The sequence below is a fragment of the Aedes albopictus genome, chromosome 3 (genome assembly GCF_035046485.1).
Source record: "Aedes albopictus strain Foshan chromosome 3, AalbF5, whole genome shotgun sequence".
NCBI classification, from domain to species: Eukaryota; Metazoa; Arthropoda; class Insecta; order Diptera; family Culicidae; genus Aedes; species Aedes albopictus.
Window position 1 is genome coordinate 387,328,380 of NC_085138.1, and position 14,978 is coordinate 387,343,357.

The window sequence follows — 14,978 nt, forward strand, 5'->3', positions numbered from 1 at the left end:
CAATAGAATCGTCAATGTCCTAGGGCATAGTATGTGACTATTGTCGAAACAACACTATTTTTGATCATTGTCCAACTAAGCGCATAACTATGTTAGGGTCAAGATTTGGATGAAATCATTGGTAAAATATAATAACACTTTTTAGTTTGTGTAGTTAGTTGAACTAGTGTTAACTTTTTATTGGGACATTTTCTGTAGGTTTATTCTGGATTACAATGCATTAGCTGGCGTTTAACTGAATTATTTTATAACAGTAAACAACATTATTCCTTCTTGATAAAAGATGTATGGACATAGAATTGCCAAACTATGCATCTGATCAGATATTTTTCCGGTATTAAATTTGGGGTAGAGAGTTTAACACCTATAACGGAATAGTAGTTTACGCAACAAGGTGCAGAATGACGATTTTTACAGCACGAGGCGTACATTTATCCAACGAGGCTTGCCGAGTTGGATAATTACGACGAGTGCTGGAAAAATCGAGTTCTGCACCGAGTTGCGTACAACGTTTTTTGCAATTTCATAAATTACCGCTTGAGGATAGTTTTTAACAAAACTTTTTCATCAAACTGCACACTGATGTTCATAACCATGTTTAAGAAAATCTGAACATAACAGGTTATACTGTGCAGTTGTCACAATTTTTCAAAACTGCGTCCAGAAAGCATCAAAAAGTTGACCAAAACTGAAAACAGTGCTGTAATGGTTCATTACGCAACGCAAATCAGTGCTGTAATGAACCATTACAGCACTGTTAATTTGGTGTGGGAAAGTAGGCCTTTTCCTGTCAGATTTGCGTGAGGTAAAACAGCCTATTACGATGAGAAATTGCAAAAAATAGTTTTTCAATGTCAGACAAACATCACATGAACACCGCTACCAATGTACCAAACCTTCTCTACTGTCTTCTCATTTCGCCGCTTCCTATCCTCAATTGAACTTATCTGGCACTAGTTAGGACTGTCTGTGGGAGATCAGGGTTTCTAATTCTGTGTAGGACTTGTTAAAACGGGATGCCTGATATGTACTGCGGACAAATGGGCTGGAAGTACTGAGCAATCACAATTACTGTCGTACTAATCATATTAAATGCATGCTTTTCTACTTACATCCCGAACGTCGCCAACCGGCAAAGAGGACATGATGAAAAAACGCGAGATGGCCCTAATAAAAGCGATGAAAGTAGTCACCGATGCAACGATATGGAAACAAAATAGATGAGAAATTATCGACCAAATCATAATCTATGAACATATCGCTAATGTTCTTTATCATTCTTTCTTTTTCTCGTTTCAGCAACAAAATCGAAACCTCTCTACTATCTCTTCATTTTCTACCTCTTCCCATCCTATTCCCACATCTTCCTATATCCTCTACCCCATCTATTTAATGTATCTGACACTTGTTGGGACTGGTAACGCCAGCGCCTGCCTGTGGAAGATCCCGGTGTGCTAATTCGGTGTAGGACATGTTAACGGGGGAGGCTTAGTAGGTCCACATCTGCCTACAAGCAGATGGGCTGACAGTTGTCGGCCTGGGTGTGGACTGAGCAATTACAATTACAATTACAATTACAATTTAGCAACTAAATAATGAAAGTTCTAAATTCTTTCTAAGGTTTAGAGGTTTGGAGGTGACGCAAGTGCCTCCAAGTGAGACTGTCGTAATAAATATGGCTTTCACTATAATTCTCATAACTTTGTCAATTTCAACCGATTTTCAATCTTTCAGCAAGAATATCATGCTTGATCAAGTTGATTTTCTAATAATTAGATCGAACATTTATTGTTCAATTGAATATTGATTTCTACTAGAAACATTAAAATTGTTTGGAATAATCGAGTGTATAGAAAAGTACCTGGAAAAAATCTTTTATAATTCCACGAGCAATTTCTGAACAAATGTTTGGAAGAATGTTGAGAGAATTTTCCTAATTATAAGAGTAGTATTGAATCCATGAAAATTCTCTGAGTCAGTTTAAGAAATATACGCTAGAGCAATGGGACACGTTCGGTGTAGTACTAGATTTGTAGTAATGAGCTGAATTTTTGTATGGTGAGAAGGTCAATTCTTCGTTTCTGCAATGAAATAGTGCAAAAAGCGTGGGTATTATGATTCCTTGCCTAATTTGATGCTGTTTGAGCAAAACTTTGGATAACTGTGTTGTTTATGTTGCAAGAATAGGAGAAAACAACAACACTGTTGCCCAAAGATTTGCTCAAACAACATCAAATTAGGCAAGGAATCATAATACCCACACATTTTGCACCATTTTATTGCAGAAACGGAGGATTGACCTTCTCACCATACTAAAATTCAGCTCATTACTACAAATCTAGTACTTCATCGATCTGTCCTATTGCCGGAGAAATCCCTTGAACAATTTCTACTGCAGTTTCCTGGGGTAAAATTTTGCAATGATTCATGATTGTATCTCTACAGGAATCCTGTAGAGAAAACCGATAACGAATTTTTTAAGCAATTTCTGATGTAATACCTTAAAAACTCTGGAAGAAACTCGACAGAATAGTCCTCGAAGGAATGTCTCTAGAGAATTCCAAAAGCATTTTCTGAAGCAACTATGGAGGAAAAATAGGAGCATGCCTCAAAAAAATCGCTGAAGGATTTCGTAGTGTAATCTTAGAAGGAGCTGCTCTGGGATTTCCTAGATGGATTCCAGTAAGCATTCCTGAAGAAATCACTGCAATGATTCGTGGACGAATCCTTGCGAGTATTTCTGGAAGAATCCTTGGATAAATTCTTAAAGCAATTCTCGAAGGAATAGTTTCTAGAGTAATCTCATGATATAGATAATTTTCTGGTGGAAACCTTGGAGAAATCTGGAACATTTCCTAAAAGAATCATTAGTTAGGATCACAACCATTTCTGTGGTATCGAAAGCTTCTTCACCCAAGTAACATTTTACGTTTTGTTCGACTCTATAAGAGATCTTCATGACCAATTTTATAAAACTCGCAATAAAACTGATTTATACATCAAAACCTCTTGATAACCTCTTTAAGAGCATGTTCCGGCTAAGTGGACCACTCTCGGAGAGGCTGTGCAAACCGCATTAAGAGTAGCAATAAAACCGTTTTAAAACCTAGTTGAAATATTTTTCCATTCTCGAGTGTTGTTTTTTTAACAAAAACTATGACAGCTCAAGATGCAGAGAAGCTTCTTCGATGGCACGTAAAGTTCAGGAGGATACATCATTCGTAAGTAAAAAGCGATCATTTGAAAGTAATATTTTAGTGATTATTGTGTTGCTAGGCTGATTCGCATTCAATTTTACTGTGAATATTGGAGTTGCAGAATCATAAAATTTATGCGCATCGAAGATGGTGAATATTATCATATTGGAATGAAAGAAATCAATTTGTTAATTCAGTAAAACTATCTCGAATCACAATAAAACTCAGCTGAGAGAGTTTATTTATGTGAGCATGTTATGGAAATGGTGGCAAACTATCAATTCATTGCTAATTTGAGCAAAATTGACTATTTTCCATTCACGTTAGCTAATTCTTCAATATGGCGATGATCATAATTAGCGAAAATAAAACGAAAGCAAGTTTACTATTATGATGACCGCAGTGTCGTAGTTTTTGCTTTTCCACCAACAGATGTCGGTACTAATCGAATGGATCGCCATCTGTTGAGAGTTTGAACAGTTTTATTGTGGTCATAATAGTTGCCAGAAGGTTTACATATCGAGAGTTTTGTTTACTCTTAAAATATGGCTTTATCGATATCTTCAAGTATACTATAAAACATTTTATCAATGGTTTTCATATAAATAGTCATAAAACTGCGAGTTTCAATTATTGCTGTAATAAAACCCTAATAAAAAATCAGACAAAACCAATCAGCAATGGAATTGTTACTTGGGTCAAATATCCCTCAAAACGAAATATTGTTTAAAATGGGAAAGATAAAGCTACATGCCAATTTTACGCGCTGGGTCAGCTGTCCAGCTGTTTCCAGCTGTTCGGCGTTACTCCACAATGTTTACAAACGCCAAATTAAAAACTGAACCAGCAATGAATACCTAGTTTAAGAGATAAGAGAGAATTTTAATGGGTTTTGATGTAATTTCAGGTGACTTCAGAGGGTTTTAAAAGGTTTTGGGGGATTCCATGGGACAAATAGGGGTGTTTCAAGAGATTTCAGGGGGGGGGGGGTGTTTTCAAATGATGGGTTTCAAAGGTGTCAAGGAATTTCAAGGAGGTTTCAGGGAAGTTTCTAATGGGTTTCAAAGTAACGATACTGGAGATTCCATTCGGTCGCAGAAGGATTTTAGAGGCATTTTTGAGCGGCTCAGTGGGTCTCATGGGGCTTCAGGAATGTTTCAGTAGATTTCAAAGGGGTTTTCAGGGTCATTTCAAGGAATGCCGGGGGTATTAGAGAGGTTAAAAGGCGATTCCGGGATGCTATTTTAAAGATGAACATTTTGATTTCCATTGCACTGACGTGGCTGGAAAACAATCAGATTATGAAATGCACTTCAAGCACAGACAAACAGACATACTACTCAAATCGAAATCATCGCACGATTTAACGGTCATTTTGAAAATATAGTGTGGTTCGGACTGTGCTCGCAAGTGTCATGGAAGCGCTGCTGTGTCACCGTCACCTCTCAATTTTGGAGAAAAATGAACGCGACGCCGATCAATGTTTACATAAAATGACTCAATCATGAACCTTCATTCATGTTTTATGAATGGATGGCGCCTCGGGGGAGTCATCACCTGCAAATTTGTTACATCGAGCCGAGGGAAACAACACCTGCAAATGAATGCTTCGGATTGAGCTAGTGAGATGCCAAACGATGTTTTTGTAGCAATTTTCTTCTAAGTAAAATGTCTGTTTGTGCTTCAAGTGCATAATATGGAGTAGTTTCTGGGATTATCAACTTAGTAAGAACAGAGCAATGGCGTTTGGTTTTCAGGGGCGTTCCATGGAGTCTTATGCATTTCACAAAGTTTCAGCGTGTTTAAAAGGGTTTCAAAAAGTTTATCGAGTTTCAGGGACGTTTCTAGAGGTTTAGGGGCATTAAAATGGCGTTTCAGGACGTTCTACAAAACTTCAAGGGAATTCCATGGCGTTTCAAATTGGTACCAGAGGCTTTACGGAGTTTTCAAGGAGTTTCAGAGGCTTACAATGGAGTCCCAGAGGAGTTTCTAAAGGATTTCAGAGAAATTTCTTGAGGTTTCAAGGGGCTTAAGGGTGCTTAGGGATGTTTCAGGGGATTTCAGAGAGTTTTCAGGGTCATTTCAAAGCATTTCAGAGGGTATTAAAGGGGTTCAAGGATGGCAATGATGGCACAAATGTCCCAAATGGAGGATAACGTGCCTCTAGAGCCGGCCTTCTGAAGGTGATACGGGGGCCGTGTTATTTTGACTATCTTCACTCTTTTTTTTTTCCAGAAGAAGGTAAAATACACACCGAAACGTAGGACAGTAGATGCGAAAGGCGTTTTAGCTGCTTAATATAGACTGAAAGAGCCGTAAAACAAGCGAAATACTCGTCAATACAGTCGTTAGCAGTCAGTCATATCTTCACTCTCTTTCTAACGATTTGCCTCACAATTTTGTAGGAGAACATTACCATTTCCATCGCATTGCTGTGGCTGAAAACAATCAGAACGTTTCGGAATCTCATAAAGATCTAGGGAGATTTTCAGGGGCACTGGTATAGTAATAATTGGCATACCCGTAATAAAAACTTGCAAGAAAAATGAAGATTCTATCTATATTTTGATCGTTTCCATGCACAGTTTCGGTCTTGAAAAGGAAAGTTTATTCCAAATAACAACATAACTTAAGGCGAAACTGGGAGCATTTCCTCATTTTTTTGGTTTTTGATTTTTCATTAAATAACGAAGCAATATTTTCAAAATCGGTTTTCGTCCACATGTAAGTAGAGCATGGATCAAGGTAGCTTCTGAATTTTTTTTTTGTAGTGGAACAAGTTTTCCATTTTTGCAGAAACCATTTTTTAGTGAAATTTCATTCAAAAATGGTTTCTTCAAAAACGAAAAACATTTTCTACCACCAAAAAAAACAGGAGATACCATACTCTACATGTTCACGAAAACTGATTTTAAAAATATTGCTTCGTTATTTTATAAACCAAATAATATAAACCAAATAATATAATATAAACCAAAAACCAAAAAGTGAGGAAATGGATCCAGTTTCGCCTTAAGCTTTAAACTTCAATTCTTGGAGTGTTCTGAATTAAAAAAATAAAGAAAACTTCAATTCTCTTAAAGTTTTTGAATTACTATTGAACACTATTTTAAAAAATAATCTGCCGCTGTTCCAAATCCCTAAATTTGATGCTAAGTATCGGATTTTGAGTTAAAAAGTTATCGGGCCTTAAAGTCAAAATTTTGAGTAATATGAAGAAAAAATGAAGAGAAACAACTCGTAGACTACGAGAATATAGAAAAAAAAACAGTTCTCCAAGCTAATCCAAAAAAAAATCAAAAAATGTGTGCAATAATTTTAGGAATCGATCAAAAACTGAGAAAGTTATGACATGCATTCATGTTTTCATTACTCGTAAGTATAACTCAGGTCTCAAACCTCTAAAACTCAATATTTTCGGTTCAAACTCAGAAAATTATCTTTTTACTTGATTCACACTTAATTTTGAATACCGAGTTCGGTAAATTTTTGACGAAAATAGAACAGCTGTATACAGGTATACTGCATTGTTTACCTTTTGTACCAGGTTTTAACAGTTGGTGTACTGAGCTTCAGTAAAATCGATTACTGAAGCTACCGAACTAGTTCTGCTGTTTTATTTTCGTCAAAAAAGTGCTGACAAGGCAATTCAGGATTGAGTGTGTGAACTAAGAACAGCACCAGTAAATTCGAATTTACAACCTTTTTTTTAATAGGCCGCGTTGCCTACCGTCCCTTACGTACAAAGACGTGAAAAAGCTTAATAAAGGTCAAAATATAGAACCTTTAACAGTAACATTAGCATGAATAAGTTGAGTTGACTATATTCGGCTTCATACGTCCTTTTTGCAGAATATGGCCAAATAACCATTATACCAAACGGATTTTATGCAAAACTACTATTATGTCAAACAACTAGTATGCCAAGTGACGTTATGCCAAACGGGGTGGACCCATTATTGACTTACCAGGGTGTCTATTCAGAAGACAAAATTCCATAGGTTTCGCTGAGTTTTCCAGGTTTTTTTCCAGGAGGGATGATTGAAAGTTTATTAAAAAAAATAGCTCAAACTTCATAAAATTTCTACACTTCCAAGAAATTCCATCAAATCGTTAAATTATTACAAATCTTTTTACTAAAACTCCTTCGAATATAACACAAGAATCGGTTTTGGAATACCATGCGAGCACCATATTATAGACAGCTCCATATTCTGAATAGTCGGCTAACGCAAAATAGATTTTCCTTCTATGAAGCATATATTGAATCGAGAGTTGAGGTGTTAATTTTATTATTCCCCTCTATTATCAATCGTTACAAAACATATCGTTTTTGACTCAACTGCGATCGTAGAGAATGTGTTTGTACATAGTAAGTAACACTATGTGTTCAGAATTAGGACCACGGCTTCTAATGGTGTCCATAATTAGGAACACGTCGTCCACAAACAAAAATATGTCTAGATCAGGGACTGGAAGTTATTATGAGATTTAATTTGTTTTATACATTTAGCAAGAAAACAAACACACTTAATGGTAATGTGAAGCATGCTCTCTAGCAACAAGAACTTCTATTTATTTCAGTGCTTGTTGTTAGATTCCCTTAACCGTTCAGAATATGGGTACAGCACGGTATTTCAAGATTTATCCCAGTTTTTTGATTTATTGAAAGAAATTGCTTTGACATTTCCATCCTTTTTTTAAGAAATGATATCCAAAAGCTCTAAACTATCGAGAAAAAATATTAAGGAGCCTAATCAGTAACGAATCATTTAGATATCTCTATGATTCTTCCTTAAATTCTTTCTAGGATTCCTACTGCGATTTCTACCACAATTCTCCTTTTCGTTTGCAGTTTTTTACACAATTCATCCTACAGTTCTTCAATTAGTCTAGTGGTTAAGGCTATGGATCGCCAATCCGGAGACGGCGGGTTCGATTCCCGTTCCGGTCGGGAACATTTCCTCGACTCCCTGGGCATAATGTATCATTGTACTTGCTTCACAATATACAAATACATGCAATGGCAGGCAAAGAAAGCCCTTCAATGAATATCTGTAGAAGTGCTCAAAGAACACTAAGTTGAAGCGAAGCAGGCCAAGTTCCAGTGGGAACGTAAAGCCATAAAGAAGAAGATCCTTTAGTTCTTCCTTGGAATTTCATCCGGAGGTTTTCGCGATTCATTTTCCCTGGATTCCTCCCGAAGATTTTTGCAAAGTTTCTTCAGAAATTTTGTCTTAGTGAATTTTCAGAATTGCTTTCCAACAGTTTCTCTCGATTTTTTTTTCGTGAAATTTTTGCAGAAGTTCTTCGCTAATAATTCTCTGCAGTTTTTGCAACATTTATCCTGAATCATTTTCACTATTGCTCCGGGAATTTCTCACAAGAGATTCCCGGATTGAAGAGAATGCCACAAGAAGACATTATTCCGAAATAAACTCTTTCAAAATTCCTGCAAGAACTTCAAGAGCAATCCCAAAAGGATCATCCATAATCTCTGCAAATAATCCCGAGCAAATCTGTAAAAATCTGTACATAATCTGAGGTGGAACACTGGAAATCCGGTTAACAACAACGAAGAAAAGTCTAGGAAAGCTGTGAAAGAAATCCCGGATAGAACTTTATGATAAGTTACTTCTTCAAGTATCAGCAATAGCCAGTAAAATCCTCGAAGGCACTCCGGAAAAAAAAATTAAGATAAAGTTCGGAGCAAATTCAGGAATAAAAAACTGGGAGACACATCCCAGGACCAACACCTAAAGGAATCCTCTGAAAGAAGTCCCGCGAGACACACTTAGAGCAATCTCAGATGAGACTTCAGAAAAATCCCACGAGAACCTTTAGAAAATAACGCAGGTACAACTTCTGTAGAATCCAGGGAGAAACTCTAGAAGAAAGCTCACGGAAGTTTCTTGACAAGATTACTTGGGAAACTTCGGATGATATCTCGAGAGGAACTCCTGCTGAAAGTTCTTGAAAAGCTCTTAAAGAAATTCTTGAAGGAGCTTTTGTTTGAATCCCAGGAATAACTCCTGCAGCAGCCTTGGGAGAAATCCCATGAAGATCTCCTGGGGAAAACTCAACTGGAAGGAATCGCGGACAAGAGAAACTCTAGGAGAATTTCCGTGATAACATCTGTGATATATCCAGAGTTATATTCTTCAGGAGATCTCGGGATAAACCCTGGTATAAATCTCACGAGAATGTCTTTGAGCAAGACTCGGGAGAAACTCCGGCAAAATCCCACGAAATACTTTGGGAGAAATACTGGAAGAATCTCTGGAGGAAATTCTGTAGGGTCCCGGAGAAATTGGTCGCAATTCAGGTATCGTGGAAGATTCTCAAGGAAGAATCCCGAAAATAATTGCTCATTCGATCAAATGTTATGTCATTTTACAACACAAATGATTTTCAATCAATTGTTCGTTCGACCAAAAGTCATAGATTCTCACCTCAAAAGTGCTGTCCTTATTGAATTATTGCATATTGTTCATCTATTTTAGTTTGCACAGACTAAGCAAAAATTAGTGACCCTAGTCAGCAACCCTGACTCGTACGAATATTGTAAGGATTCATGTCGTTTTCTTAACCTCTTTTTTAATATGTTCAATTGAATACCTACATTCTCAGCAAACCGTAGAAACAGAAACTGAAACACATAAAAAGTAAAGCAACGCTCAATCGACCACCCTTACTTATTTGACTTCTTGATTTTAGTGTGTTTCCCTCACCAACAATGTTTTCTCCTTTTCAAGGATGATTCATCCTGAAAGGGGGAAACGCAAAACGTCTTGATTGTGAGTGGAAAGCGAATGCTAGTCTCCCCCCACTTCCTTACGTTCGTATGTAGGCACCCGTAGTACTTTCATGTTATATCAATAGGTAGATTCATATGTTTTCTGTGTTTTTTTTTTGCGTTTGAACTTTTCTAACATGTAGTTTCGAACCAATCGACCAACTTTGGGGGGAAGTGTCGTCGTCCGTATTTGATGTCAACCTATGGTTATGACGGGTGAAAATTTCACTTTCAATCGAACCATTAATCTACCATCCTTTTATCCCTTTTAGAAATGCATTGGTTCAAAGCAATTGGGAATAGTCACAGTTGTACAATCTAGCACCCGCTGTCTTCAAACATAAATAAAAAATGAATGCCAGGACTCGATTTTCCTAGTGCGCTCCTGGAATTTAGTCTGAGTCACAGTCAGGAGTGTGGCTTTCTGCTCCCGTCTGTGACACGTCATACATTTCTTTGCTGTTAAAAACTGAAGGAAAAATCCTTACGGACTTGAAATGAAATCGAAGAAAGAGGGGGTGACTGCAAAGTTCATAACGTACGATGTGCGTGGAATATAAAAATAGGAATTTGATTCATAGTTCAACAGTCGCTCAGAGTACATATCTTAGTCGTTTTAACGTTTTTGCAACAATGTCAATTTGGAAACCGTTTTCGACAAAACTGTAGCTAAAGCGTTTACTTCAATATGTATGTATAAAACTTGTTCTGGATGTTTCAAACCATCATTAACAAACAGTCCATTAACCATAGAGTGATCGCGCTTTAGTAAATTGTACAACAGGTTGAAACTAAAAACTCGCTTTTTGTCCTGAGCATTTGCGCGGTGCTGTCGGTGGTGCCCGATTGCGCGACTGACGTAAGGTTAATTACTAGCTGTATCCCCTTTACATGCTGCCTCATATCCCAATAAAAATCAGTTTTTCATCGTATACTTACAGCATTGTCCGGATGGAAAATATAACTAGCAGGTGAATTATCAACAATAACTATCTTTTGTAAATCTCTCCCTAGTTTGTTCAGATCCTTCACATAGTTGCCCATGTGATAGACGCACGATTCCCGAAATAATCGCGCCCGGAACACGTTCCACCTGCAATTGCAATTCAATTTCATACGTGATTAGCCACATCATCGTTTATCATCGTCATCATCTCGTATCTCGTGGTTGGTGGTTGGTTACACTTACTTATCCAGCAGGTCCGCCACCGGGTCGGCGTACTTGGCCAGCGACGCCGTAAACAGCACACACTCGTACAGCTCGCCCATCTTTTTCAGGAACTCGTCGACGTGCGGTCGCTTCAGGACGTACACCTGGTGCACGGTTCCGTCTATCTCAACTGGCACTATGAAATCGGCGTTTGGAATTGGCTGCAATTAGAGGGAGACCGAGATGAGAAGGCAACCATTAGTAAGTTAGAAGGATATTATGTTGGTTCTTACGGGTGTGCCGTGTATTTGCGAGTCTAGACGGGGAGGAGAGATTTATACCGCCTGCCTGCCTGGAGGCGTATGGAGATTTTCCACGTGGGGACGGTAATCGTATATAAAAACCACACCCAGAAGACGAACGACCTACGGAAGTTGGAAGAAGTCGCAACGACGACGACGACGACGTCGGTGACGAAGGATAATTGCATTAGGCAATTATTCTGCTATTCTGCTATTATCAACGCATCCCCTGGCTTTCGCCCATCTGCGTTGTCTTTTCACTAGGCAATACGTCTACCAATTGATGTTTATGGGCTTGCCGGACCAAGTCATGTAGCTAAGCCAAACACCCCACCTACAACTGTTGGGTAGGCACCATTGTCCCGCCCACTGGTCTTTTACAGCTAGTTGTAGGTGCATGTGTGCGTGTAAGTATTGGAGTGTGTGTGTCAGTGTTGGTGTATTGTAGGCGCCAACTCGTTCTAATCCACTCTGATAGCTAACACCCTATTGAACCATTACCCTTAAATTTGGCAATCTATGAAATAGAATGAGTTAAACGCCTGTAGAAAACAGTCAGTTAAATCAAACAAGGAATATTAGTATTAAAGCGAAGATACAACGAAGCAACGCCCCGAACCTCGAGAGCACAAACCCCAAGAACCAAATGACAGGCAGCGCCGATAAGTCGATCGACTGGCCACCATCAGTGAATAACCAATCGAGTAAACCCCCCAGCACAAACTGCCACCAGCTCTCCCGACCTGCGCCCAACAAATCCGAGGCACAGCCCAGCCTTAGCTTCACCTTAAAACCAAAATCTAGATTACAGAGCACAATACTTCCCAAGTAACCACACAGCTCGAGCCGCAAATCACGCACAACACGGCACAAATAAGACAAACACTACCACGCCCGTACAACCGAACCCGACCTAGAGTAGAGAAGGGTCTCTTTCCACTCCAACCCGGACTCAACTGCACCCACAGGGCAGCGCACCTCACCCACACCGCACTCATTCATGCATCACTGTCCGAGCCGCACGGTCACCTGGGTTGAGTCTATCTGCATGACCTCGCCCAACCCGTAACGCAGAGTTTAAGTCCCTCTCTTGCATTACAAAGTACTCCCTCTTCCCAAAAATCTGTGCGTGGTATAAATGAGATCTTAAGGCTGAAGAAATCGTCACCAATACAACCGCCAACACTGAGCACTCAATGATGTCGGCCTTATCAACGACGACCCCCTCAGTCCCAAACCCAATTATCCCACACTACCCAAGTAACCACCCTGCTGAAGCCGTAAGCACCACACGCACAAAGCACACACACACCGACACGCACCACCCCACACAAACCACCAAGGCCGAACAAAAGCGGAAAGCGGTGCCACCACTGCTGAATCACGAGTTTTTCAGTATAATTCAGCAATCGTAGATCCATTCTTCGACCCTACTCAGCCCTAACGGTCCATAGCAATGCCTGTCAATATATGCGCCTCACACATGCAACCCCTACACCCTAACAGTATGGTCACTTGGGTATCCCTGGGTTTTGACATGATGGTCAGGGATCACAGCCATCAAAACGTTCCACACTTTATCAGGGCTTACGACCTGTAGACATGATGATTTCTCAATAGTTTCAAGCTCTTTCGGACCTTCCGCTATTGGAGACCATCATGGCTAGCGGTGTTATAATTGCATTAGGCAATTATGATGACATATTGTTTTCTGGTTACGGGTTACTAGAGGTCTAGTGGCGCGTTATGTCGTCGATGTGTCAACAGTAGCTGTTGCATCTTTCGCTTCAGTGCCAATAATATTGCTGAGAGACAGTAGCAGTGACTGAATCGGGTTTAAATCAGCACTGGTTATGCAGAGAAAAATATGGCAAAGAACCTATTCAATATAAGCCTTATACTCATAACACTCGGCGTTCAGCACATCGAGTTTTTGAATAATAACCCTGGAACCCTCGAAATTCTTATGAATAAGCGGTACAGCATTAAGCATTTAAACTGCTTGCTGTCCAAAATAAACAGTTCGAATGCATCTTCTTCTTCTTCTTTGTGGCTCGACGTTCGCATTGGAACTTGGCCTGCCTCTCTCTTCAACTTAGTGTTCTTAGAGCACTTCCACAGTTATTAATTGAAGGGCTTTCTTTGCCTGCCATTGCATGAATTTGTACATTGTGTGGCAAGTACAATGATACGCTATGCCCAGGGAGTCGAGAAAAGTTTTCCGACTGGAACGGGAATCGAACCCGCCGTCTCCGGATTGGCGATCCATAGCCTTAACCACTAGGCTAACTGGAGTTCGAATGCATAGCTGCATTGAATCAGCATAAGCTGTGCTACTCAAAAGCCTTTGGCTTTTAATAAGCATTTCAACTGTTTTACTGACTGCTTTCGCTTGAGAGCATCCAGAATGCTATTAAGGTCTCAGCTATTAAGCCCTCCTAGGATGTTAGGTTGTTCGCACCACGATAGCGTAGTGCACGTTCAGCGTGCCTGTATGGGTCATATAGACCCCCAATACTTTACTAGGGATAACTCTTAAAGCTCTTAAAATGCTAAGAGGAAAGAGTATGGATATAGGTTTGACAGCCCTGTCTTACAGGATCTATGACTCTGTTGACAAATTTGTACATTTGAGTTGATCATTCGTTTTTCCTGTACTCATACAAAACTAAATCTTTCCTAAACTCGCAGAAGCAGCCCTCGTGTTCTTGATCCTTCCATCCTGTTGACGTTGATGGTACGACCTGCCATCGTACCCCGGCTGTTAAGCCCGGCTCGTCACATTACACCTTCCAAAGCGATATTAAAGAGTGGGCATGAGAGTGCGTCACCTTGCCGCAGTCTTCGGCGAGATTCGAATGGACTGTCCAGTCAACCGAAACCCTTACCTAGTATTGCACACCGTCCATCGTTGCTTCAATCCTAGTCAATTTGACCCAGACAAGCATACTAATCGTGTACTATACTACCGTGAATCGCATATCAGTCCCATCTTTGCTGGATTTCCTATGCAAATGGGACAGATATGCGATTCACGGCAGTATACCAGCGTGGTGCGATAGTCCTAACATCTTAGGAGGGTTAATCAGTGTAGTCATCTTCCCAGGGAAGCCGTTTTCGTCCATGATTTTCTATAGCTCTGTGCGGTCATTATTGTTGTATGCAACTTTGAAGTCGATGAACAAGTGATGCGTTGGGACCTGGTAATCACGGCATTTCTGGAGGGTTTGCCTTACGTTGAAGATCTGGTTCGTTGTCGCCGGCCGTCCATGAAGCCGGCATGATAACTTCCCAAGAACTTCTTCGTTTTAGGCGACAGGAGACGGAAGGTGATGTGCGATAGCATTTTGTAGGCGGCATTCAAAATGGTGATCGCTTTGAAGTTCTTACATTCCAAATTGTTGCCTTTCTTGTGATAGGGGCAGATTACCCCTTCCTTCGACTCCTCCGGTAGCTGTTCGGCTTCTCAGATCCTGACTACGAACCGGTGCAGACAGGTGGTCAATTTTTCTAGGCCCATCTTGATAAATCCA

At 39.8% G+C, this 14,978-nt stretch overlaps 1 protein-coding gene across 3 annotated transcripts in view; it reads right to left on the minus strand.

Annotated features, from left to right (window-relative positions):
- LOC109399656 (phosphatase Herzog) overlaps positions 1 to 14,978 on the minus strand; it is a 335,043-nt gene that overhangs the window by 90,003 nt on the left and 230,062 nt on the right. For all 3 annotated transcript variants that reach the window (XM_062855920.1, XM_062855921.1, XM_062855919.1), the window contains 2 exons: positions 11,183 to 11,364; positions 10,933 to 11,086 (listed from right to left, as the gene is read on the minus strand). In XM_062855920.1, coding sequence (XP_062711904.1) covers positions 10,933 to 11,086; positions 11,183 to 11,364 — 336 coding nt within the window. The remainder of the gene's footprint in view (positions 1 to 10,932; positions 11,087 to 11,182; positions 11,365 to 14,978) is intronic.